Source organism: Emydura macquarii, unplaced genomic scaffold (genome assembly GCF_026122565.2).
Source record: "Emydura macquarii macquarii isolate MOO-44397 ecotype Brisbane River unplaced genomic scaffold, CSIRO-AGI_Emac_v2 contig_1253, whole genome shotgun sequence".
NCBI lineage: Eukaryota > Metazoa > Chordata > Testudines > Chelidae > Emydura > Emydura macquarii.
In genome coordinates this window covers 103,976,051-104,003,545 of record NW_027131390.1, presented here as the reverse complement: position 1 = coordinate 104,003,545, position 27,495 = coordinate 103,976,051, and the positions used below count along the sequence as shown (strand labels likewise).

Genomic DNA, 27,495 nt, shown 5'->3' with positions numbered 1-27,495 from the left:
CATCTACTCTTGCCTTTGCACCCTTAAGCTTTTTTTTTGTTTTTGTTTTTTCAGGGAGATCTGTTGTCATAAAAATTAGAGCTGGTTATAAAAAGAAAAAAGAATTTTTGGGGAGATTTTGAAACTGTATCCTTTCTACAGGATTCAAAATGAACCCATTTTAGTGAAAGTTTAAATTTTTTTCTCTCCCTTATCAATAATTTTTACTGCAATACTGTTCGGTAACTATTTTACAACATTTTGATGAAAAATATTGTGAGATTAGTTTGCAAAAGAAGGATAAATTCAAAGATGTTGACAGTTTTTCATGACTAGTTCCATTTTATTTTAAAAAACTCAGTTTTTTTGGTGGAAAACTTCTTGCAGGAAATTTTTGACGAGTTGTAATAACAGTATTTCATCAGCAGTTGCAGAAGTTCCATACAGAGCTTAGGGCTGTAGGGCCATTTGTCAGTGCCTACAGTTACCACATCCAAAACAGGTGGAAACAATACATGTGGGGGGTAGGAAGTGGGAGAAGTTTAGAATCTCAAACACTTAAAGTGAACAAATCATGGTAGACACTTCAGCTCAAGCCTGTTCTTAAAGCTATTGCCTTTGAACTAAGGTTTATCTTGAATGGAATGTCACTTGACAGAGTTCTTTCTTTGTAGCTGAACTTGGAGACCATGATCCTGCAGAACATGTTTCTGACTTGGTGTCTGAGTTCAGGTTTGTGCCCACTCAGACTGAAGAGATGGAATTGGCCATTTTTGAGAAGTGGAAGGAATACAGGTACTATAGCTCCTGATCTGTGCTTACCAAATCTACTTTCTGATTCTTCCGTGTGGAGCACAGGGGGGATGGCCTTTCACCCAGATATTATCGTAATGTGTTTCCATCATAGACGATAAGAAACCAAAGCTAGCAGTTCTTGGTTGAGTCTGCCACTTCAATCCAGGGTGAAATTCTACTCCTGCCTGTGAATGGTAAAACTCCAGTTTCAGTGAAATCATGGATTTGCCGAATCTTGCAATACAGTGCTTTTTGCAACAATCAGCGTTTCAGGTTAAAACTTGCAAAGGTGGCCTTGATGCTCATACTTTGAGAGAGAGACACAGCAGTGTTTGCTTTTCGCAGACCCACAAACATTTTTCCGCCTCTTTCTCCATATGTCCATTTTTCTTTTTACTGCTTATAGTTTTACAGGATTCTGTTTAACTTTTAAAAAATGTATTTCAGGGGGCAAATGCCAGCTCAAGCTGAAACTAACTATTTGAACAAAGCTAAGTGGCTGGAAATGTATGGGGTGGACATGCACATAGTAAAGGTAAGTGTGCCCACGGAGTGGTGACTTCTTTGGAAATGGTTATTCTCGCAGAGCAAATGTTCCAAGTGCTGTGCAAAGCTAAAAGTGCCATATGGAAAACAAATGAGATTAAGATGATGATAGACTCATAGACTCTGAGGTCAGAAGGGACCAATATGATCATCTAGTGTGATCTCCTGCATATGCAGGCCACAGAACCTCACCCACACACTCCTATAATAAATCTCTAACCTATGACTGAGTTTTTAAAGTCCTCAAATCATGGTTTAAAGATTTTAAGGTACAGAGAATCCACTAACAAGTGAGCGGTACCCCATGCCACAGAGGAAGGCGAAAAACCCCTAGAACCTTTCCCAATCTGCCCTGGGTAAAATTCCTTTCTGACCCCAAATATGGCGATCAGTTAAACCCTGAGCATGTGGGCAAGACTCCAGTCAGACATCCAAGAAAAAATTCTCTGTAATAACTTAGAACCCACCCCATCTAACATCCCTTCACAGGCCATTGGCATATCTACCACCAGTAGTCAAAGATCAGCCAATTGCCAAACAAGGCTGTCCCATCGTACCATCCCCTCCATAAATTTATCAAGCTCAGTTATGAAGCCAGCTAGGTTTTTTGCTCCCGCTGCTCCCCTTGGAAGGCTATTCCAGAACTTCACTCCTCTGATGGTTAGAAACCTGCGTCTAATTTCATGTCTAAACTTCCTGATGGCCCATTTATATCCATTAGTTCTTGTGTCCACATTGGTGCTGAATTTAATAATTCCTCTCTCTCCCTGGTATTTATCCCTCTGATGTATTTATAGAGAGCAATCATATCTCCCCTCAACCTTCTTTTGGTTAGGCTAAACAAGCCAAGCTCTTTGAGTCTCCTTCCATTCCACGGATCATCCTAGTAGTTCTTCTATGTACCTGTTCCAGTTTGAATTCATCTTTCTTAAACCTGGGGAACCAGAACTGCGCACACTATTCCAGAAGAGGTCTCACCAGCACCTTGTATAGCGGTACTAACACCTCTCTATCTCTACTGGAAATATGTCATCTGATGCATCCAAGGACCGCATTAGCTTTTTTCATGCCACATCACATTGGCGGCTCATAGTCATCCTATGATCAACCAATCATAGAATCATAGAGTTGGAAGGGACCTCAAGAGGTCATCTAGTCCAACCCCCTGCTCAAAGCAGGACTAACCTCAGTTAAATTATCCCAGCAAGGGTTTTGTCAAGCCGCAGCTTAAAAACCTCTAAAGATGGAGATTCCACCACCTCCCTAGGTAACCCATTCCAGTGCTTCACCACCCTCCTAGTGAGAAACTTTTTCCTAATGTCCAACCCAGACCTCCCCCACTGCAACTTGAGACTGTTGCTCCTTGTTCTGTCATCTGCCACCACTGAGAACAGCCTAGCTCTGTCCTCCCTGGAACCCCCTTTCAGGTAGTTGAAGGCTGCTATCAAATCCCCCCTCATTCTTCTCTTCTGCAGGCTAAACAAGCCTAGTTCCCTTAGCCTCTCCTCATACGTCTTGTGCTCCAGCCCCCTAATCATTTTTGTTGCCCTCTGCTGGACTCTCTCTAACTTCTCCACATCCTTTTTGTAGTGGGGGGCCCAAAACTGGACACAATACTCCAAATGCGGCCTCACCAATGCCGAATAGAGGGGAATAATCACTTCCTGCGATCTGCTGGCAATGCTCCTCCTAACGCAGCCCAATATGCTATTAGCCTTCTTGGCAACTAGGGCACACTGCTGGCTCATATCCAGCTTTTTATCCACTGTAACCCCCAGTCTGTAGCTGTGCATCTGCATCTAGCTGTGCATCAGATTCTTCTGTCCTAAGTGCAGGACTCTGCACTTGTCCTTGTTGAACCTCATCAACCTTTATTATTGAACCAATATGCCCAGGTTTTTCTCCTCCTCTGTCACTTCCAACTGATGCGTCCCCAGCTTATTGCAGAAATTCTTAATAGTCCCTAAATGCATGACCTTGTACTTTCCACTATTAAATTTAATCTATTTCTATTACTCCAGTTTACAAGGTCATCCAGATCTTCCTGTATGATATCCCGATCCTTCTCTGTCTTGGCAATACCTCCCAACTTTGTGTCATCCACAAACTTTATTAGCACATTCCCACATTTTGTGCCAAGGTCAGTATTAAAAAGGTTAAATAAGATCGGTCCCAAGACCGATCCCTGAGGAACTCCACTAGTAACCTCTCTCCAGCCTGACAGTTCACCTTTCAGCATGACCCATTGTAGTCTCCCCTTTAACCAGTTCTTTATCCACCTTTCAATTTTCATATTAATCCCCATCTTCTCCAATTTAACTAATAATTCCCCATGTGGAACTGTATCAGATACCTTACTGAAATCTAGGTAAATTAGAGCCACTGCATTCCCTTTGTCTAAAAAGTCTTATCTTCTCAAAAAAGGAGATCAGGTTGGTCTGGCATGAGCTACCTTTTGTAAAACCATGTTGTATTTTATCCCAATTACTGTTAACCTCTATGTCCTTAATTACTTTCTCTTTCAAAATTTTTTTCCTTGACCTTGCATACTACCGAGGTCAAACTAATAGGCCTGTAGTTACCTGGATCACTTTTTTTCCTATTCTTAAAAATATGAACTATGCTAGCAATTCTCCAGTCATACAGTTCACCCCCTGAGTTTACAGATTCATTAAAAATCCTTGCTAATGGGCTTGCAATTTCATGTGCTACTTCCTTCAGTATTCTTGGATGGAGATTATCCGGCCCCCCTGATTTAGTCCCATTAAGCTCTTCGAGTTTGGCTTCTATTTCAGATGTAGTAATTTCTACCTTAATATCCTCATTCCCATTAGCCTCCCTGTTTATATGGCTATAGAACCTTTTATTATTGGTTTTAATTTCCTCTGTAAGGTCCAGTTCTACTTGGCTTTTGGCCTTTCTCACTTTGTCGCTATATGTTCTGACCTCCAAGAGATAGCTTTCCTTGCTGATCCCTCCCATCTTCCATTCCTTGTAGGCTTTCTGCTTTCTCTTAATCACCTGTCTGAGATGCTTACTCATCCAGCTCTTGCCTATGAATTATTTTTATATGGTGCTTTTCTAAACTATAGCACTCAGGCTGGTTAAGTGCAATCACTTGGTATGAATTAATTAGTGTGTGCTTCTGGAGGACGTAATTTTAATCTGTCTATATTTTTTTTTTTTTTAAATATGGGATGGGAGCTGCAGTTTTCAGTCAGCCTGAAACCTATATGAAAATCATAGCAAATTAAATCAAAATTGGACTGGGATTTAATATAGTATCAATTCACAACTGTATAGAGAGAGACTAAATAGACCATAAAGGAAGAAAGGTAGAGAATAATACAAGGAGGGTCTTTAGCCCATAAGCTTATAAAGAAACCTTTTCTTCTCTTTCCCTTTTTATCCTTATCTCTAAAGAGTTGTGGAGTAGAATAAGCTATTTAGGAAGCATTTTTTTTTTTTTTTTAATACAGATATATCTTCTGAGAATTTTTTTTATTTTAATAAAATAAAATATAATCTTAACAAGGAAGGGATATATTGGACACTGGAATGATTTATACGTGCATGGAATCCTAACTGTGGAACTCAACACAACCTGTTTTGGTCTGTGATACTTAGGCAAGGGATGGCAATGATTACAGCCTTGGGCTGACCCCGACGGGAGTTCTGGTGTTTGAAGGAGAAACCAAGATCGGTCTGTTTTTCTGGTGAGATGGCTAATTGAAAGCCTTAAGTATTTTACAATGCACAGTGTTAATTCTTTTACACTAGCCAAGAATTCTTGAACATCTGAGACCATTCGTCAATATTAGTAATCTGCAAAATACTCCATATCTAAAATTATGAGGGGGGCGATTTGTGTCCAAAACATAATCTTCCTTGGTTAGTGTCCTTAACAAATATGTGAGTGGGTTTTCCATGCCTTCATCTCTCTCCCGTATGTCGGTGCTAAATACATACACAATGAACCCAGTACAGCATCACTAATAATGATGGGAAGCATGCCTTCCCAGGTGTCCTGCTGCTTTATTGGATTCATTGTGTGTGTATTTAGCACTGGATGTGTGGGGGAGAGGGGAAAACATTCATCGAGTCAGGTTAAGTCTGTTCTGGCATTTAGGCCAAATGTAGTTTTCTTTTACGGGAGGGGGTGGAGGTATTGGAATCCTTTGAGTGCAAAACATCCTCCAGGTTGGTGTTTACTTCTTTGGAAATGTCCCCTTTCTGCCCCAAACGTACCACAGAAATGAGTTCAAACCTGGATAAAAGCGTATGCCATATAGTGTGGAAATGCTTACCAACACCTGCAATTCCATCTTACAGGCTCTTGGGGTAACATCAGTTTGTTGGAGGTATTTGGAGCAGTTTCATAGGACTTGTGCAGTACCATATAGTGGAAAAGCAGGCAGAAAGATGGGGAACCCACTCTGATTTGGGTCTAGGCTTAAGCAAGGCTTAAGGGTCCAAAGTTATTTGCCATAGTTCCTGATCCCTATTTCTCATGCTTATTCCCTTGATGCTCGGGTATGGGAAGGAGGATGGTCAGGTGGTGAAGTTCCATTAGTCAGGAAGTCTTTGACTGGATCCAATATAACTGTATAAAATGCAGTTTGCTTTAACTACCATCTCCCTGCCCAGGAACAATAGACTGCACTCATATCACCTAAACATCCATTTTAAGACTCCCTACAGAAGCTTCAGCTTTTTAAAGTTGCTGTAGTTTTTGAAATCTCTTCAACTCATAGCTTCTTAATGACAAAGTTCTAAAACACCAGCTAATATACACACCTCACTGGGACATCAGTCTGGCTCAGTCTGTTAATAAGTTTTTAAAATGGGTGAGTTCTAGAGCAGAACACCGAATGTAACTCTTATCTATGTACCCACAAAGGTGTGTTTACACATTTCCTTTCTTCTTCATCTGACAGGCCAAAGATAACCAGACTGGACTTCAAGAAAAACAAATTAACACTAGTTGTTGTTGAAGACGATGAGCAGGTAGTTAAACATTGCTGTTAGCTGTTTTAGCTGCTGTGTAACTAAAATTCATGGGAGCTAGTTACTCCTGGTCTCATTTCAAGCTAGCAGGAGTAACATGGCATTGGAGTGGTTTTACTTGTGACTTCTTGGGGGGGGGATGAATGGTTTATATGTAAAAGAAATTTAGCAGTGTGTCTGATTTGCTTTGTATTCTCACCTTTTAAAAGGGCAATGCCTTGTTTAACAAGTATGGGCCAGCGAATTTGGAAAGAGCAGGTGTACTTTGGTGCATTGTGTAAGAAAGCTAATACAGGTTGATAGTGTAAATGCCACTTAGTTGGAACTCGTTTCTTAAACAGATGCCAGAAATGCTCCCAAGTAGAGAAATTGCTCAGAATTGAGCAGATTATAAAAAAGTGAGGATTAGTAGCTCATGGCAGTGTATCTGATTTGGAAAAAGGACTAGGAAGTCAGCCACAAAGAGAAGGACCTTTATGTTCTAATATTCTCGTCAGTGCATAGTTGTTCTGAGGTTGGCCTCTTAGGGTACATCCACACAATGATAAAAAACCCACTGCTGGCCTGGGTCAGCTAACTCGGCTCGCGGAGCTAAAAATCGCTGTGTAGATGTTCAGGCTGGGGCCCGAGCTCTGGGAACTCTGAGAGGACTGAGGGTCCCAGAGCTCAGGTTCCAGCTTGAGCCAAAATGTCTCTGTAGTGATATTCAGGCCTGCAGCCTAAGCCCCATGAGCCTTTTATCCCTGTGTAATGTTTTTCATCCAGTTTACATACAAATCAGTTTATTGTAGGGTCTCTTTTTGAGTGCAGAGTTTGCTAACATGCATGTTAATAAATAGATTTAATGTTGCTGCCCCACAACCATGTTATCTCATGTATCTACATTATGGGCAAACAAGGTTGGACAGTGACTCTTTTAAGATGCCTCATGTGTGGTGCATTCATTGTATAGTTACAGTGCTATTTGCTAACTTGTCAAAAGCAAGTCATAGCTGACAGTGGTGATGCCCTGCTATGTTGTTCCTAGCACTGAGCCATCCTGACTCTTAACAGGTATATTAAATTGCTAATTTATTCCATGAAAAAGAATTGGCCAAATCCAGTTGTTTCCGGAGTTAAAAATAATGAATATTCTCTCTAGCAGGTTTTTTTTTAAGTATTTCATCCATCTAAGGCAGAAATGAAGGGGGGAGATTTTTCATTGCAGACGAATATAAATTTATTTAGCATTCATTAAAGTGTGGGGAACTCTGACTTGTTCAAGGCCATTTGAATTCACAGTGTGTTTTGTGTGCTTTAAGGGAAAGGAACAGGAGCATACTTTTGTGTTTAGGCTGGATCACCCCAAAGCCTGCAAACACTTGTGGAAGTGTGCAGTGGAACATCATGCTTTCTTCCGCCTCAGGGGACCCGTCCAAAAAGGTTCAAGCCGATCAAGCTTCATTCGGCTGGGATCACGCTTCAGATACAGGTCAGCGTCATCTCTCATTCTGCGTCTGTCTCTTCTCTCCCCATTTCCAGTTCCTTGGGTAATACTCAAGGGAGGAAAGTGGTATTCTGTTTCCTTAGTGTGTAGAAGAGTGAACGTCATGGAGATAAAATTATTTAAAATCCGGCTGTGAACCTGGTCAAAATAATGCACCGTCTGTAATAAACAACCCTTTCCAGAATTGCTAATTGAACTCAGCTTTTTTCTGATCTGTGCAGTAAAATGTTCTAGGGCCAGTTTCCCAAAGTCAGTACATTGTCCTGTTGCTTACATACAGCATATTACACCTGTGCTCTGTAGACTACCTTGGCTTCCCCTTTACTTTCAGGTACAATTAAATTGATTATGAATCATGAAGCCCTGTGATTTTTGGTTCTGGTTGTAAGTCCACTTCATGTCCCATATGTGGCATATAACTGACACATTGTAGTCATACACATTTGACGGCAGAGTAAGGCTTTTGACTCTGGAATTCACATTATTTGTGTTGTGGCGGTGCCCAGAATGCCCAGTTAGGATCTGGGCCCCGCTGTTTCAGACACTGAATAAGCATATAGCAAGGTCCCATCTTTGTCCCAAAGAGCACACTCTAAGACACCCAGTTTTCACGTATGGTGTTGATTTGCTGGGGGGGAGGCAGAATTAGTTTCTCTGTTTAGGACATTTTTTTGAAGTTCTCTTTATTGAGCCCTGGGTCAGTTAAGCTGTTATCATTTTGCTTTATTGATGATGTGAAGTCAAATCTATTTACACATTGTGATAAATATATTTTATAAATTGAGAAATATAGTAAACATAGACATTATCACCATTTGTAAAGGGTATGAGCGTCACTTTAAGGACATTGTAAAATAGAAGTAGGTAATTTACTTGCACATCCCTGGAAAGTGTAATCTATAGTTTGGGCAGAACCCCTAGAAAATAGGGCTATTTAGGAAGTGAATGTAGGGCACGTGAAAAACATTGGCTTGTCAGCTGCAGAGAATGAAATGACTTACGTCCAAAGAACAGGCAGAGTACAAGCAGTAGCAATGCAAACTCACCGTGTGCTATGTTGCTGGAACATGCAGGTGGTTTAGTTGCCCACCAATCCTTAGCCTGTCTGCTGAGATCTCTAGGAAAGGTTCCAGTGATATGGTTAGTCTTTTGATGTGGGCTCCTATCTATTAGTAACTGGACTGAATCCACAAACTCATTTCATATTTATAGATCACTAAACTACAGTTAGCTGATAGTGACTTATAATAACTCCAGAGCAGAGCTGGATTTAAGCAAAGGGACTGTAGATGGAGGCTCTGTATCCCAATCCCAGGAGCCATCAGATTCCTTTTTAACTGGGAAGACAAGTCTGGAGAAAACAGCATAGGACTGAGAGTCAGAGCATCAAAATTCTAATTTCTATCTCTATTATAGTCTTCCTCTGTGAGTCTCTTGGGCTCTGAGTTTTCCAAAATGTGTGCACAGTCGTGTGCAAAATGTGTGCATTTTCAGGAATCTAACCCTTAAGGAATTATTGCTTAAATTTCTCCTTCTGGAAATGGGGTTAATACCTCCCTCAGTGGGGGATGAGACTAAAATGATTGCAAAGTTCTATGGTGCCTTTCATCAGAAGGACTCAAGTAGCATAACGTTGTTTATTTCTGTGCAAGAGAGGATTGCTGAGCCATAAACCAAACACCTACAAGTAAGCCAGATAAGTGATTTTTGTCCCAGTTATGCCTATAATCTGCCTTTGTAAACAAGTGCTTTGTGCCATCATTGTGTACCGTAACTTGCATTTTTAGTGGGAAAACAGAATACCAGACAACTAAGACCAACAAAGCCAGAAGATCAGCATCCTTTGAAAGGAGGCCCAGCAAGCGATATTCAAGGAGAACACTACAAATGAAAGGTAAGTTGTGACCATGCATTGTGGGCAGCACTGGCTACAATGAGACTCAAATAGAGACAATAACATCTTGTGTTAATTCTAGAAAGGAGTTCTCGTATGGACATAACTCCTCATCTCGGTGATGATTTTTATAATGGGCTATCTTTTCTTTGAGTCATTGCACTTGGGACATATTTGCAACACAGTGTGCTTAACAAACTGTGGATGACTTCAAGCTGTCTTTGATATTTTGTGAGGTTGCCTAACAGCTAAGTCACCTTTGAATTCTGTAAAATGTTTATATAGAAAATTAATTGGTCTAAAAAGTAAAGAATTAACCAATATATGAGAGTGATCCCTCATTGACTCCCTTTGCTGTCTGTCTGTATTTTCTGCATCAGCTTGAAACTCCCCATTCTTGGAAGACCTTGAACAACTCTTTCCCTTCTTGCATCTCAGCCAGTGTCCCACCTTGTGACCTACATGCTACTAGTTTTTCTTGCCTTGACACTCCCTTTGTCTCCTCTCACTCTTGCTTATGCCTGGAATGACCTCCATGTCTGCTTTCAGATCCCTTCATGAATCCTACTCTTTGGTTTGCTTTCCACAGCTTAGCTCCTAGTGCTGGCTTCTTCTGCTCTGTCTTACTTTAGTCTCCAGTTTAAAGATGTGTTCTTCGTATTTCTGCTTTACAACTCCTTCTTTGTCATTACTCTAGTCTTTTCCTGTGTTTGCTTCATTTAGCTTGCAACCTCTTTGGGGAAGACATCTTATTTCTTTAAGTACTATGTATACTTATGGTGCTATATAAATACTAACTAACAGAATGAATGCAAATTAAATTTGTAATTGATCTTGTCTGGGTTTTTTGCAGCAAATGTTGCTAAACTTGATGAAACAAGGTAGGTGACCTTTTGCTACTTAATTTCCTTTCAGTTCAGTCTCTATTTAGTCGTGTATATGGAGGCAGGTTATAAGGTTAATTTAAATCTAAAGGAGCACTATTCAGTTAGATTTTAAGGCCAGAAGGGACCATTTGATCATCCAGCCTGACCTCCTAAATAACACAGGCCACAGTGAAAGTTGCTTTTTCAGTTTGAGTAGGTCCTTGCTATGTTTTCAGTGGAAAGCTGCTGGTTTTAGGTGATGCTGTCACATTGGAGGACATTGACAAGCATGCTTCCTAGCAGGCAAAATTTCTTGTAAATTCTGGGGTAATGGGTTTATGATTAACTCCAGTCCTTGCTTGCTTCCAAGTGTTGGAGAGGAGGATCACAAGATTTCCCTATGCTACCTTGTGAGAGAGTTGGGCAGACAGGAATAAGAGAATCTCTTCTTGCTGATGTGTGTCTACTGTGATGATGTGATTGAAATACGTGGGGAGGAATACTGTGGAACTAGACACTTCCACCAAAAATTTTCTCTTCATTTTTATATTTGTGTGTAGACTGTAGTAATAATCAGTAGAAGGAATGCCCAACATTTTGAGAGTGAGGCTGTAATTTTCCTCTGCATTTGTACAGCACAACTAACACAGTGGAATCCTGGTCCATGTCTGAGGCTCAACATTACCACAATACAAATAATAAGTAATATCATCCAGCTACCAATTCTCTTTCTACCCCTTAGAAATCAACTCATTTAATTATTTCACATTCCTCCTCCTCTTTCAAGAAAGAGGTCTTCCAGGATTTTATTATCATTGTAGTAATAATGTGCATCTCTAAAACTCATGCCATTGTAGTATCTGTGCTCTTTTCACATAAATGTTCACGTCCACAAGGTATAGCTCTGTCTTTTTCAGCCCTCAAATCCTTGTTACTTATAGAGTCATACTCCGAATGCATTTGGGGCCACCCCTTTAATGCCTACCCAAAGGAGTCATGATAAGTACACCAAAGGTGGCAAGCCTTGGACTCAGTTGATTCTCACCTCTCTGCCTTGCATTTCCAAGACCTGGCATAGAAGGCCCTCCAATTGAGGGCTTGCATGTTGCTCTCTGTCAGCTAGAAAGGGTCAGAAGAAAAGCCATGTGAAGCACAACCCTCTGTTTTCCAACCCCTGCTACTCAAGCACAGCACTTCTGGAGTGCTTGTAACCTTTGCTGGATCAAGAGACCAAATTCTGTGCCAGACTAATGTGTGCACTTGATCCAGCAAGGGCTAAAAGCTCTCAGAAGTACTGTGGCTGTGGAGCATGGGTTGGAAATGAGAGGGCTATGCCTCGTGTGTCTCTTATCCTTTACCTCTATTTGTATGTGTGCTGCTGCTCTGCCACCTTCTCTAGCAATTGTCCGTCTGGATTAGAACATCTCATCTTGAGAAGTGCCATGGGTTGCAGCAGCAGGAAATTCTGTAGTGAACTTGGGGAAAAAAGTGAGATTCCCACAGCTCCATGCCTAGTTATGCTTTTGTTCTGTTGTAGAGTTGTATAACCTGAAGAAGCTAGTGTGGATGCAATTTCGTGCTGTTGAAGGGTTCGGAGGGCAATCCAGACTAATGAGGCGTTGTCACTGCCTGCCTTGTAACTCTGGGTCTCTGAAATGCTTTGCTATTGTAACTCTTTGCCTGGGATGCTCACAGAGAGCAACAAGCATGCAGGTCATACTCTGAGTTTTTGTGTATAACTATAGCCTGGTCCAAAAACTCTGACCCCAGCAGCCTGCCAGCAATGCACCATTCACACTCCCTGATCTACCAGCTTTGGTTAAAACCAGCAAAGTGACCCCAGCATGCTGTCAGTCCCAAATGTTCACAAAACTGTGCTCTGCAATGTCCAACCTGCTCCTGGATAATTCAGAGAAATAATAAGGTTTGTTTGTTCCTCTCAAGACACAAGAGCACATCACAGATTATTAAAATAACTGGGGTAAATACACCCTTCCATTTAAACACAGCACTGAGTTGGTTTATAGTAAAAAAAATAAATCAAGTTTATAAACAATAGGACATAGGTTAAGTGATGACAGGTAAAAGGAATAAAGTTAGAAAGGGCTACAAGCAATAACAGTGAAAATGCATCTAAAAGTCTAAAACTTAATCTAGCAAGGTGCAGGCTTTGTTCAAGATGGTTTCTCATCTACTGTATATTCAGTATCCAGAGACTTCAATTCCCCCTTCACCATGGTTGAAGAACCCATATTTCTCAGCTTGTAAGAGCTCTGTTTCCTTGTGTCTGTCTAGTGATGCATGACACAGATGGCTTCTATCTTTCACTGAACTTTGGAAGATATGAGCACTTTGTTTCAAGAGGCTGGATGACTTGATGCTATTTTTCCCTTCCTGCGGCTCTCCTTCCCCCCTGATATAAATAGAGCCTCCATTGTTTTGATTCTACCATGCTTAATTTACATAGGAGACAGGTAAATAACTGCCTTCTCTCCTGTCTGGGAGAGAATCTGTTTGCCCGCAGACTTTAAAGCATAATTTTATTAAGTATTCATATTTCCTTAATACAGACATTTCACAGTGATATCAATTACCAGTGTGTCATTAGCTTCCAGAGAAGACCTCACTCTATACACTTTTATAATACAGTAATATTGTATACAGTCAGTTAGTTGATTCAGTTGCTTATCAGTTGAGGTTCAGCTCCCCTTGTCTTTTATAGATCAGTAAATCTTTTAAATGGATTTTTCTGATTGTTATCCTCAAAGTAAAGTTTATTTAAGCTGTGAGGAAGCTGACATGGAGTCTGGTGATGAAGGAAGCTCCATGCTCTTTCTTCCCCCACTTGTTAGCTTAATAGCTTTCTTTACCTAATATGTAAAAGTTGGGCCTTCATTGTCTTTGCCTGAGGTTTGGGCTGGTCAGAGAATCAAATACGTTCCTTTGTCTAAGGCAGACCTGTTTACCAGCTCCCCCTGTGATATGCCTGATTTAAACAAATTTTAGTCATCATAAGAGTTGGCTGCATGCTTGAATTAATACATACCATGTACATACATCATGCAAGAATATAAATGATCGATGAGTTATTAGTTTTCACATGATACTTCACAAAGTATATTTTGTATAAAAATCAGCACAGTGTAGTGTAGTGTAAATACAAGGGTGCTTAGGGTCACGCATCCCTATAAATACAAGCTAACCTGCTCAAGCACACTAGTGAATTTTCACTCCGCTGCCCTTGGTACGTGGGCCTGGATGTTTTCCAGTGTTAGGCTGGCAGTTCATTCTTCTCCCACAATGCCTCCTTTATAATGACATTCCATAGGGGCTTCATCTATTTCCAGAGCCAAAATCTTGTTCCTTTCGAGTCTGACTAGATTATTGTAACAAACTATTGGCTTTTCCTCCATGACCCTAGGGGGGGATTAGGTTTGTTTAGTTCATTTAATTTAATGTTTCAGAGTGGCTGCAATGGCCTCATTTTTCTTTCTTTCTTCCTGTCCCTGGACATTCTCTCTTGCTTTTTAGGTGGGTTTTCACTTAGCAACTCCCTGTGAATCCAGCTCATTAGGTGGAGCTAGCAGTGGGGACTGAGTGGGTAGAGCAGAGAAGGGAAACCACGGTGAATGCTGCCACTTCCCTGCCTGTCTGTTTGCCACTTATTAACTGGTGCCAAAGGAAACGGATGGAAAATCCCCCTATCCAAGTATTACATGAAATTTAAAAACCTAATAAAATCCTCAGTATGTTGTTTTGTGATGGGCTGTTTTTTATTCTCTGCCATTCAGTAATCACTGATGCTAAGGGATATTTGATCTGGCAACTTCTGTGGATAGAGAGATGAAATGTAAAAGCAGTAAAAGTGCAAATGCATGCTGTGGCAGGGAAGCTAAAAGAGAACAGGGTGGGTGTAAGATTGGGGTAGTGCAAAGAGTTGAATGATATGAAGGATGAGCCCTGCACATACAGATAGGCCACTTCTAGTGTGAAAGTCAGATCTCTTCTCCCTTCAAGATATGCAGAGTCACAGCAGCTGAGGATCAGATTGGAGGAAGTGAGTGGGTTGATATGAAGTCAAAGAGAACGGGTAGCGTGTAGCCATACTTCGAATTTGAAATGACAAGGAAGCTGATAGGTTCCACAGAGCAAGACTGCCTTTGCTCCATCTTCATAGACAGGGTTACAGTAATATTTAGTTAAGGGACTGAGACTCTGGGTTCTCTCCCTTAGTGTGCTTCTGGGCAAGACTCTTCACTACTCTGTGCATCATTTTTCCCTATCTGTAAAGTGAGGATAATACTGACCTAACTTCCAGTGATACTGAGTCTGTAAAGTGCTTTGAGAACCTCTGATGGGGTGGTAGATGAGTAGCTTGCTTATTAGTGCTAATTAGTGCTAATAATTGTTCTTCATGTTATGTCAGTATGCCCTTTTACTTGAATCTCACGTTGTTCAAACCAGCATGGGTTTGGAGCTCAGGAAATGGAGCTCAATATAATTTTCCTACCTGTCAGTGTTGAAGGCTTTAGTTTCCCTGATACTCATCTTGGTGTTATGTCATGGCATGTTCACCCCCAGAGCGAGCAATCAGTGTAGTTTCTGAAACTGCACTCTCAAGTATCACTAATTAAAATGCATCATGAAAGATGCATGTTGTTCCTTTCTTTTGTATTAACTCATTGGTGAGGAATGTACTGCTTGTACAAGCATTCCTCAGTATTTTTTTAAAGGAGCAGTAATCTGTGCTTGTGACACTCTACTCTGCACTTCCCCTCAGTCCAGAGAGCTTGGTAAGATAATAGACAGAGCGCAGCTTGTATGATCTTGGTATTATACTTATAGGGCTATTGAAGTAAAAGGACTTCAAAAATATTGAAACCAGTTTACTAGGCAGGGTGACTGACAGGTTGGTTACTCTGTGCAAATGATACCAATTGTCCCAGGCCGGAAGCAACTAAGGCATTAATTGAATTAATAGAATGTGATTGAAACTTTTTTTAAATGACTGATTGGAAAAGAAGCTTTTTTAGACCAGGTCTTATCATTTTTGTTTAACATACACACATTCACACACTCATGCCACTGTGTATGTTGTGGTGTTTTTCATATCTTTCTGTTCCGTGCCCAGCATGTGAGGAAACCCTATCTGAGACTGAATCCTGAATTCCTTCAGCATCCCCTCCCCATGACCCTTCATTACAGCTGCCCTCCATCTAGTGAAGAAGGCTTGAGTGGGGCACATTTGGATTTCCACTTCTAGATGGATTGGACTCAGTGTTACCATCTCCCAGGATATATGGTTCTTTTCTTAAAGCCCCAGCTCTTGGAGTCATGTGAATACATTAGAATCTCAGCTTTCCTTTAAATATAAAAAGTTTCCATTCCTTTTAATTGTGGAGAAAACCTGAAAAATGTGAAATGTGTGCACCCTATGGATTCAGAAATCAGAAGACAAATAAATAGAATCTCAAATGTATTATTTTTTTGAACTCGTGAATTTTTTGTGGCTTGACTTATTTTTGAATATCTCACTGGGGCTAGTAATACTCTGGACTGGTCATTGATCACTCTGCTGGGGTTTGTCGGAAGAATAGTCTTGTAATATACAATGTGAACTGGTGCTTTAGCACCTTCCTTCTGAGGAACTTCATGATACTTCAAATAATCGCAGTTATGTAATCTCAGCCATTTTCTGTCTGAAGCTCATTGTACAATGAGCATCTAACTGATGAATGGGGATGGTATTTTTGCCAACTTTCTTGTGTTGAATGTTTAAAATCTTGCTCTATATATGCAAAAATTGTACTAAGGGTTAAAGGCATGCCTCCTTAGTGCTGTCTTTGCATCAAGGAGATTTCATATAATCCAATTAGACATGTTGCAATGGGAAGGGCAAAAGTAAGACAGGATATAGAAAAACGCCAGCTTACACAAATTGGGAGTTTGGTAACACAGCTCTAATTGGAATGAGGTTGCTGACCACCAGCGTAAGGTTTTCAACTTCATTTGGATAATGATTTTTAGATTAAATGTGGTAGAAGGAACACTAATAAATTGGTATTCTGCTTGAAATCTGCTTGATTTTGGTCCCTCATAAAATTTATAAACACACATCTTGATCCCCGAAGGATTCTGATTTAAATTTTTCTTGCTTTTCAGCATTTCGAACAACATCTTAAACCAAAATAATGGATCCCAACAAGTAAGGCAATCTTAAGTAATTCACTTCTAAGACTGTTTCTCTAAACACCCAAAGCTTCATTGGTCTTCACAGGTTTCAAAAGTTGGGGTGTTATACTAACTTTTAAATGCAGTGGCTACCTTTGACTCTATCTAGAGTTGCACATTAAACTATACTCTTATTTCAGCTGCTAAGTGACAAGTAGGCTGATTGGTTAACTTGGCATGGAGGATTTTAGCTAACCAGCTGGAGCGGGAGATTCCCTTACCACCTCCAACATGTAAACATATTAAACTATGCATAAAATGGTTAGCTGTGTATGATCTAGTATGATAGTAACCCCCAAAACTGTACTAATGCTCTGTTAAATTGCACATAAAGGAGGGGCAGAGCCTGTTGGCAGTTTTGCTTCCATCTCTTATTAGCATTCTGGGCTACTGCTCTGGTATTTTTAAAGGGATGTGTACTTCTGTTGCATTAAGGATAAAATACTGGCAAAATCTAAAAATATTTTTGTTTTATTAAAAGTTCTGATGCACTAATTCCTTCAGCAACTGTGTGTGTAGGTTGCTTTGTGTCACTGAAAACAGCCATTACTAACATGTAACAACCTCCCTTCCCAGTTATTAGAATGATATGTCAGAGAGGTCAGGTTCCAGAGGCATGGACTCTTTAATGGGAAATTCCTGCCACCCATTCTGGAGTGTGTCAGCTGCAGGGGTAGACAATAAGTGCAACAGAGCAGATCACCACAAGATACCATTAGGGGGAGATCTTCCAGGTCATTTAAGTATAATATCTTCAGCCTCATCTGGAAGAAAACGTGTGTTGGTGCTCTATGTTCATAACCACTTACTCTGCTTGCAAGGTGAGCTGCTTCATTCAGCACCAGTTGATGCTATTCAGGGGTAGCTGAACTGCATTAAACTTTTAGGTTACAAAGGTGTACATCATTGTTGCAGAGCTAGTCACAGAGGTGAACAGTTGCTGCATCCAGGTTAACCATGAATGAAAAAGGGCACCACAGGCTGCAGCTGCTGTCTACAAATCCAAGAGCAGCGCTGTATCCAGTATGATCCTGGTACTGTTACCAGCACTGGCAAAAATGAGACATGCATCTCGAATAGGGGGAAGTATCTGTCGGAGAAGTCTTGTCTAGTCTCATGTTTGGGCATGAGGAGGAGTTGTGTGTTTCCATGTGTCGTAATGCAGTTAAATGTTGTAAGATGACTTGCTTGTCTTCATGTTTTGTTTCCCAAGAGCTGGAATGCAAAGCCGACCTTGCCTGTCATAACAACAGTTCCATCTGGCCCAGTCTTAGTGGAAATAGAAAACCTTCCTAGGAGCCCTGGAGCCAGCCAGCAAGATGTGAAATGGTGCGTTCTGCAGATCCTTGCTCGCTTTACTTTGAAAGGGAAAGGTCACTTGCTTATGCACAGTCCAAATGCCTTTCTTTTTATAGTTCATCTGCTGTTAAACTGTTTGTATTGTGTTTTTGGTGAGAATAAATTGTGGGCCAGGTTAGTGATGATAAAGCTGGATCAGTGCTTTGAGACCAGCTGGGAATGCTGCAGAAGCAACATGCTCAGCTTCTGAGGGAATTTTTGCTGCTATTCCTATGGAGGAATCTGTTGCAGCATTTTCTTGTTGTGGTGGGAGTTGTTCCACCTTCTTCAGCCAACATAGTCTCTGTAACCCAGTGCCTGGAGACATGCAGGCCAGAAGCAGAGACTTGTGAATGGCTGTCTAGATCCTTGGAAAAAAAACACAGATTCTTTCTGGATGTCTCCCAGAAATCTTATGAAAAGGCTAAACTGACTCAACTGTGTGACTCTACAGTGCAGAGAGAGGAGGAGTTTGTTTGGGGAAACTGAAATGGTTGAAGATAAGAGCTTGATTTCATTTAATTAAAATGTCTGCTCTTGGTACTCCAGGATTTGGGTGTGTAGCAAGATTGAGAGTGTAGCTCTTAGTTTTCATATCCTATAGCATGGGTTATGACTTCAAAGAGGGGTGCGGTAATCTTAGAAGGGGAGCTCTGATTTGTTAGATTTTGAAGAGCAGCTGTGATGGGATGTAATGGTTTTAAAGCTCTTATCCTAAGCGGTTTCAGTCCTCAAAAGAAAAGGTCCTCCGTTTGACTGAAATCTGAGTCTATTTTGCTTTTATGTCTCTTAAAGACAAAGCTATGCAAATATGGTTAATACCTGACAATGATGCAGTCAAATAAATGTATTATACAAATTTAACTAATTACATATTAAGTGATTTTTTTTAAATACATTGGATCTTGGATTTAAAGAGGGAGGATAATTTTGCTTTGCATCTGCTGCATTGTATCTCTGTCTCAAAACATTTGATAAAATGGTGCTCTCTCTCTTTCTTTTGCCCTTGATTTGCCTAGTATCTGACATCTCTGGGTTGTCTGTGGTGATCTCATTGGTCGGTCAATTTCCTCCCTGGTGGTGGTGGGTGAAAGGTGGTTGTATCTTTATTCTTTCAGCCTTCTCAATATGATTTTGTTTTGTATTTACTCAGTCTAACTACAGGGTGCTTGCTAGAATCTGGTAACTTCTTTGTTTGGAACATTTGACCCCAGCTCCAAACGGCTCTACGTAGGTTTTTTGATGGTAGCAATACTGTTATGCAGCAATAATAAAGCTTTTGTTGTCCATTAAAGTTCCACTACTTCTGTTCAGAAGCTGTGAGAATTTAAAGACCCATCTGTGGCAGTTTTGATCCCAGTGTGCCTGTTAGGATTAAGAGCCTGAACGTGTGCTGCTGACAGACCTCATCAGGAAATCTAGGCTTCTTTGCTAGATTCAGCTGCAGAAGGAAGTTTGTCTGTAGAAGAGAGCAGTTGAATATAAAATTTACCTGTATGTTACCTAATGTAACATGCTCCAAGAAAACATCTATTCCTACTTGATAGAGTTTTAATATATTCCCTCAGAAGAAAGTAAAACTTTCTCTGTATTTATATAAAATGTTGTAGTAACTCAGGAAGGCAATTTTCTTTCTGGCAATGTGGTTTTAACATGGTTTCCTAGTAGCATTCTACCTGTTGTGGGAAGGGATGAATCCAGCCTTAAAATGGGGAAATAAAGAACAGTTTGGAGCTGTGTTGTCAACCATGCGTCTGCTGCATTGAGGTTTCACATGCTGGAAATGGAGTTAGGTGGATGCATTGCTGGAACGTATCTGTCTAGTTGGAGGGCTGTGACTTACTTGCCTTGATATCTTAGTGTCTTGTTGCAGCTAATGGGCTCTTTTCTAAACTGCCCTCTGCCTTTAATTGGCCTGTTTCCGCATGAATTGGCTTTGGCTGTCACAGAAAAACAGTCCTCCTTTTTTGAAAGATTATGTCCGTGGATAGCTGAAAACACTGAAATCTATCAGGTTGGTTTTTTTTAATAGCAGTGGTTGGAGTGAAGGGATTATAGTTAAGGATCTAATCTGTACATTTTTGGGTGGTGTTCTTTGCAGATACCTCTACTGTCTACATTACAACCCTTCCTTTAATTTAAAATGAGAAATCTGAAGGTGTCAACAAAAATGATTAGCCAGATAATAGGAAGGATTTTCAGTGTTCTTGTTTCCTGATTTTGAAATCCTTTGCTCCATTGTTTAAATTCTTCAGTGCAAAAGAGGTTTCTGCACCCTTTTGGTCATACAAATCCAAATGTAACCATTTAACAATGCGAGATATTAGCTGCAAAACTGGAGGTCCCCAAACACAAGAAGCATCTTTCTGGCTTTGTGCTGAACTAAAGGAATTCCTTCTGGGGTAAAATGGGAGAGGAAGCAATAGCAAGTTAGCAATTCTGTTTCCCTAAGATGGAGCACGCACAAATACTGTGAGCAGCTTTTCTCTTAGCTTCTTAAATTATGAAAATTAGGGAATAACTTAAATACCAGCCCATTCTATGGCTGTTTTAACCATTGGACCTCATAAGACATTTCTTCACAATATGAATGGCAAAGAACAAAATTCTGAGCACCTACAGGTGAATGTCATACAAATCTTCTCTCCTTTCCTTTCTAAAGGAGGACTGTCTAATCATTTACCCTTATGAATCCTGCATGTCTTTTCTGCTTCCCTGGCTATAGTGATCTTTTAGCTAATTCACTGCCTTTTCAGTTGGTTTGGTGTGGTTAAAAGTATTAAACTGGATTTATTGGAACTTGAGAACTGATGAAATTTGAACACTTCATAGCTGTATCTGATGATCTGCGTACTTGCTTATGGTTAAACTAAATAACTGATTCTATAAATTAACCTATTTAAAGGAGGATATTTTAGGAATTTGTTCATATGAATAGCATACACAGAGAGAGAGTGCTTGTTCTTTGTGAGGGTGTCTTACTAAAGTTTACTTTAGTCTCACACAAACCATTATAATGCAGGATTCCAAGTTGGATAGAGAAAATAATGCTGGTCCCTACATGTCCGTTCATTTTTCCATCTTGAGGCTTCTTATAAGAAAACATTCAAATTCTAAAATCAAACCATGCAGGTGTCTGTTTCAGTGAAGCAAATTGCTTATTCCGAGGCCTTATTGCTTCCTGCCTAAAAATTACTTGGCACTTGTATAAATACATTAATGTACTTTAAACATGAATTGTGCTACTTCCTCTTAGTCTCCCTAACCCCTTGAGGACTTTGTTCCTAGTGTAGAATGCATTAGCACTGGCTATGAATAGTCACATCTGTATTACTGCAATTTTTATATAGAGTAGATGCTCATTTGTAGCAATATATTGGTGCCCTTTTGCTATGTTGCTCCTCAGTGGCTGTTGCTGGCATGGGGATTGTCGACAATTTACAGTGAGGAAAGTGTTCCAAGGGGAAATGTTGCTCATAAGTGGCGGTTGCTCTTACAAGGTGTTGCTACAAACCAGCATCTACTGTAATGACAAAATTATGTTGTGCATCTTGCAAACAAATTGGAAGATAAGGTCTTGGCCTATTCCTAAAATAATCCACCTCCGATCACATTATCATATTCAAGATGATCAAGTATAGCTATGATAAGGTTCTTCAGTAGGGTCTAGTGAATTCTGCTAATGTGAGAGATTTGTGTGCGCTGTAATGATCCCTTCTTTCACTATAATGCTTGTTTTTAAGATGTACTCTTTCCTCCTTTTCCTCTTTGCATTTGCCTTGAGAATCTGCCTTCTCTGTAGCTTTGAACCTTGCTGTTGCGTGTAGTAGCTTGTTTCTATTGTGCCTTGAGACGTGTTATTCAAACCCTTCAATGCTTCTGAACATGTAAAGCACTCTGTCAAGGAGGTGTATTCCTTCACCTCTTTTCCTGTTTCCCTATCTGTAAAATGGGGATAACACTTAGCTTTGTAAAATGTTTTGAAATCTATAGATGAAAAGCATATTGTAAGTTACAAGCATTATATATGTGGGATGCCTTGACTTTCTATTTTGAAACTTTTGCAGAACTACATATACAATCTGTCAGTAGCAATGAAGGGGTTAATTTGATACTCCAGCTATCTTATTGTGTATATATCCTTGCCCACTTCCTTTATTCAGCAATTTAGTTCTTCCTTATTACTCTTTTTCACATCATTCTTCCCTCCCTTCCTTTCACCTCCTATGGTCTTCCACTCCCCTTCCCTTCCGTTGCTAATTACTAACTGTGCCCCCTCCCAATCCCCAATGATCCAGGCCTTTTGACGCTGCCGACTGCTGTCAACGTGGTGGAAGTGTATGGAACGCATGGGCCCCGCCCTCGACCCGGTCTGCGGATAGACACTACACTGATTTGGTCCATGAGCGCAATGTGAAGAATGCAGGAATTCATAGTGATGCCATTGGTTATGCTGTACAAACTACCATGACCGATCTATGAGACGTGGGCCTTTTTGGAGCTTGATGCTGCTCTGTAACACAGTCTGGAACGTTACGTTTTCTGAGTTGTCTCTAAGATAAGGACAATGGACCCAAAGCTGATTAGGAAAACCGAGAGCTTGTGCCAAGGCCCCTGCACATGCGTATTTAATCTTTTAAAGAAAAAAAAATAGCATATACACTACAAGTCTGCTACCCCAGGTATTCTTGTACTGAAAAGAGTATGTGTATCTTTTGAATTGTGTTAAGATTTTTCTTAATGATTAAAGGATTTTAGCTGGTTGTAACTCTGAGCACCCCTGCAGGAGTTTGCATTTGTAACAAAGCTGGGTATTGCACCTGTGGTATTAAGTGTGATTTCAGGAATCTAATTTAATCAGGAGACCATCAGTGGTGTGTAACTGCCCTTCCTCTTGCACCATAATTGTTTGTTTAAAAACAGAAGAAATGGGTGATTTACAGTTGAGCCACTCGAAGTCTGTTGGTAACAAGTTCTGTAGTTATGTTACTTGAAAATAACATGTTTCTTGGAAATGAAATGGAATTATTTTATTTAAAAAAAAAACAAATTACCTGTCAGAGCCCCTGGTAAGGTACAGAGTAGAATTGAGAGGGGGTGAGGGATATATTTTTGAAGGATGGCTCAATTGCTTGTGTAGAAAAACTGTTTCTTCCCCAGTTTTCACTACAGGAAAGGTTTTAAGACTTTTGCTATTAGGGGAATAGCTCCGTCCATATTTGTATGTACACTTAAGAACAGCTCAGTTCTTAATACACTGAACCAAAGGCTTGATCCTATGCCTCATGTCAGTGTCCTCCTAGCAACACTCCACCCCAGTCTGTTTGGATAAACTCTATTACTGCTACAGCAGAAAACAGTTTGCAATGAGTTTTTTATCTCCCAGTATTCTGCATATTGCAACTAAAATAACAGGTTTGGAGCAATAGTTTGGAAAATGCTCTGACTTTGGAAAAATACCATTTTAGTCTCTGAAATTGTTTGGAACAGTTTACTTCAGAAACTGAACTGTTTTGAACAGTTTGAAGTAAGGGGAAATGTGAGAGAGAAATCTTAGGCTTGGTCTACACTACAGACTTATTTTGGTATAACTGAGTCACTCAGGGGTGTGAAAAGTCCACCCCCCTAAGCGATGCAGTTGTACCAACTGAAATGCAGATGTAGACAGCAATGTATCGACAGGACAGCTTCTCTTGTCAACTTAGCTACCGCCTCTCAGGGAGGTGAAGCACCTATGCTGATGGGAGAAGTGCTTCCATTGGCATATGTAGTGTCTTCATTAAGCACTGCAGCGGCACAGCTGCAGTTCTGTATGTGTAGACTTACTCCCCATTCATCAATAGAATATACTACCATTTTGGATCACAAATTTTTCCTTCCTTTATTCCATTGTTGTAACCTACAGCACTGCTACACTTTCTGACTTGATCTAGGACTAGGATCTATGGGCTCTGAAGGTCATGTCACACAGACATCTTTGGTCTAATGGGAATTTGCTAAGCTACGTCTATAAATGTCTTTATATTCGCCATCCTGCCAAAAGAGGACATTTTCCCCTAAAAATTGCAATGGGCTTTCCATTGTTTGTGGTCCTGCCATTAGGAAAGGCACTTCTTAAAAATAGTGTCTTACTGACATCTGAACCAATAGCCCAGTTCACTGGCTTTGGCTTAGTGAGAATTTTCAGCCTGTTCTAACTTTGTTGGTTTTATAGCAAAATGCTGCTGCAGTCTGGAGTCTCAGAAGCACCACTTGACCATTCCAGATAATGATTTTAGCTTCAGGGAGATGTGAATATTTCCAGAAATCTGCAGTATATCCCAAACTCATCTGGGTTTACAGAAACAATATGCATTATGAAATGTCTTTTCTTTTCCCCCTTACTTGAAAACAGTAATAGAATGATGTGTGGCATACAGCTGTGAGGACCTGATATTGCACTCTTTTCCTCATGTGAGTAGTCTCATTGACTCTGACCGGAGTCAGAGTCCACTCAAGTATTTAAGAACTGAAGGACTTGTCCCAGGCTTCAAATAAGAGTTACTGACGATCGACTGGTGTCTTTTTCCAGGTTAAGCTGTAACTTCTCTAAAACATGTATCAAAATGCAAAACTCTGATGCTATTCTTCTGTGCTTTTTGTCCGGTCCCTCCTTCTGTGCTCCAGATGAGATGGAGCAGGCTGCCTGGAAAACCACCCATTCTACTGAATGATTCATGGAGATGATTGTGGGTTTAAAGGTCAGGGCAACATCATTAGTTTATCTGTGTATTTGTCTGAGAACTCTCTCAAATTAGTTTTTTTAAGAACAGTAAAGCTCTCTACCTCTTGTCAAAAACTTGTTCAGAAAATGGGGACAAAGATCTTTTAAAAATTCTCCATCGATTCAACTTTAAGGGTAGAAAGTGTCCATGTTGCTGATTGTTTAATATGTATTGTTCTATGAATAATTTTCAAATTGCTAATTGCAAATTGAATCTCTTTAAAAAGGAAATTTTACCTTTAAAGTGTGTTTCACATGGAAGGTACAGTCAGGGCATGATTGCAATTTCTCCTTAGATATTTTGACAGTAGTGTAGAAGGGGAGATAAAATCAGATTACTGATGAAATCTGAGTCTCCATTTACCATTGTACTAAAAATGGATATAATCACTGTGTATTAATGATCCAGTGGTGACTAGAATAGCTTCAGACTCCTTTTATTTAGGTTTATTCATGCAAGTTGGACTTTGCAAGTGTGTGTTGGTTCACAAGGTTCAGACAGCTTTTTTTTACTAAAGCAAAACTACTTTTCTTTGTTAGTTTTTGTATTTCAGAAGTACTAGAAGAACTTAAAAATGAAATCTATCCTACCTACCAGGTACAGCACTCTTAACTATCAGCTAAATATTTCATGAGCATGAGTGAGAGAGAATTCATTAGAGAGAGGGAGTGTTTGTGTGTGTGTGCATAAGATGGAATGGCAAAACATCCTACTTTAAAAAAAAATTTGGAGCTTTTTCATTATGACAGATACTGATTAGTTCATAATGGCTTTATACTTATTTCGTATGTTATCCAAGAGTCTGTGTTTAACTCCAACGTGAACATGTTGGCTGTTTAGGTTACTGCAGATACTGACTGAAAATCCAGATGGCAGAGAACACTCGATGGAATGAAGAAATTTGCTCCCTTTTCTAGTGGGCTGTGGTATAACGCACATGGGGTGGCTGTTGGGTTACAGCAGCACTATCGTTAAAAATTGGCATATTTATTATATAACACCTGGTGTGGAAAGACAGCTTGTTCAAATGTGAAAAAGTCAGCTCAAGCTAATGGTTGGCCTGGAATGAACTAGCCTGAAAATAAATGTATTTTTAAGCATTGTATATGTTACATGTTACTGCCAGCTGGGTTTGAATTTCACTTGCTTCCTAAGGACCTAATTCTCCTCTCACCATATTTACATTAGTTTAACTCAGTTGAGTTACTCTTGATTTCCACGAAGGTAAGTGACAGAAGACAGAGTTCCCAAGCTAGCAGACTGAAAATTATTAATGGTCACATTGGCCACCAAACATCCTTTAGATGGTGGTAACATGTAGCCTGATTTTTCGAAGGGGCTAAGCATCTGATACAAGAATATCCAGAGTTGTTACAGTAAGTGCAAAAATAAAAGATATTTGGAAGAGAGAGAGAACCTTGGACATCAGTATAAGCCAACCTAACAATAAGGGGGTAGATGGAGACTCTCATGGGGGGAGAGGGGGACAAATGATCATAAATGTACCTACTGCAGAGTTCCTTGTGTCTTCTCCTGAATCATCTGGTTCTGGCCATTGACAAGACTGGGTTATGGGCTTCGACAGTCCCACAGGACAGATTCAGTCTGGCAAATGTAATGTTTGTCATTGACTACAGTGGGAGGTGCAAATGTTCAGTACTTTTGAAAATCATGTCATTTATGACTTAATCAGCATGATGGAATATGAACTGGTGAGTTAAAAGTAAAAGGTTCTGTATCCTGTTTCCAGTCCCTTGGCTTATATTTCCCTTCCCAAAAAAATATCTTTTAGCCTGGAATGTATGCAACATGATTGCCGAATCCTCCATTAGCCAGTACCAATCTATTCAAATGTCTGAACAATTCTGGAATATGCATTTGCAATTAGATCTTTATTAGAAACGGTCTTTCTGCATTACCCCTCCCTTGTGGAAACACCCAGAAGTATTGCCACATGGTTTAATGGTGACTGACCTCCACTCAACATTCATCTCTTTGTTGCAACCAACACCTGTTCCTAAGGAGCTTCTCTCCCTTTAACGGATGCCAGCCTGCAGTGAATAGTCAGTATTGGAAGTAACGATGAATGGCTGGTAATGTTAAAACAACTTGGGAGTTACTTTCAGAAAAGTCTAGATTTTGTCAGTCCCTCTATAAACATGTGGGAGAAAAGAAGTCTTAAAGATTCTGTGCCCTACCTATTAAATAACCGAGAGCTGCACTCCACATTTGAGATTACATGTTTCCAAGCTTTTTTTCTGCTTTCACTTTAGAAATCTAGGAATATTAGAAAAACTAAGGAAGGCCTTTCTTAAATACCTTCCATTTCTTTGAATTCCAGAGGGGTAGCCATGTTTGTCTGTTTTTAGCAAAAGAGCAAGGGTCCTGTGGCACAGGACTAACCAATTGTTCGTGGGCTTTTGTGGGTAGAAATCTTGCATCCGACGAAGTGGGTTTCTGCCCACGAAAGCTTATGCCCAAATAAATTTGTTAGTCTTTAAGGTGCCACAAGACAGTCGCTGTTTTCCGTTTCTTTGTAAAAGCTTCAAAAAGGTCACAAGCGTACCTCTTCCCTTTTCGCTTTGCGGG

General features: G+C 40.2%; 2 protein-coding genes across 2 annotated transcripts in view; both read left to right on the top strand.

The window, feature by feature from the left end:
• LOC137153841 (band 4.1-like protein 5) overlaps positions 1-22,916 on the top strand; it is a 57,971-nt gene extending 35,055 nt beyond the window's left edge. Inside the window, exons 8-17 of the mRNA XM_067549664.1 lie at positions 654-774; positions 1,222-1,309; positions 4,948-5,036; positions 6,258-6,327; positions 7,629-7,798; positions 9,601-9,707; positions 10,561-10,588; positions 16,736-16,778; positions 18,018-18,133; positions 22,441-22,916. Of these exons, the coding sequence (XP_067405765.1) occupies positions 654-774; positions 1,222-1,309; positions 4,948-5,036; positions 6,258-6,327; positions 7,629-7,798; positions 9,601-9,707; positions 10,561-10,588; positions 16,736-16,778; positions 18,018-18,133; positions 22,441-22,624 (1,016 nt within the window). The 3' untranslated portion in view covers positions 22,625-22,916. The remainder of the gene's footprint in view (positions 1-653; positions 775-1,221; positions 1,310-4,947; positions 5,037-6,257; positions 6,328-7,628; positions 7,799-9,600; positions 9,708-10,560; positions 10,589-16,735; positions 16,779-18,017; positions 18,134-22,440) is intronic.
• A 3,520-nt stretch (positions 22,917-26,436) lies between these two features.
• The window catches only part of LOC137153842 (band 4.1-like protein 5), a 34,301-nt gene continuing 33,242 nt past the window's right edge, over positions 26,437-27,495 (top strand). The window contains exon 1 of the mRNA XM_067549665.1: positions 26,437-26,618. Coding sequence (XP_067405766.1) covers positions 26,611-26,618 — 8 coding nt within the window. The 5' untranslated portion in view covers positions 26,437-26,610. The remainder of the gene's footprint in view (positions 26,619-27,495) is intronic.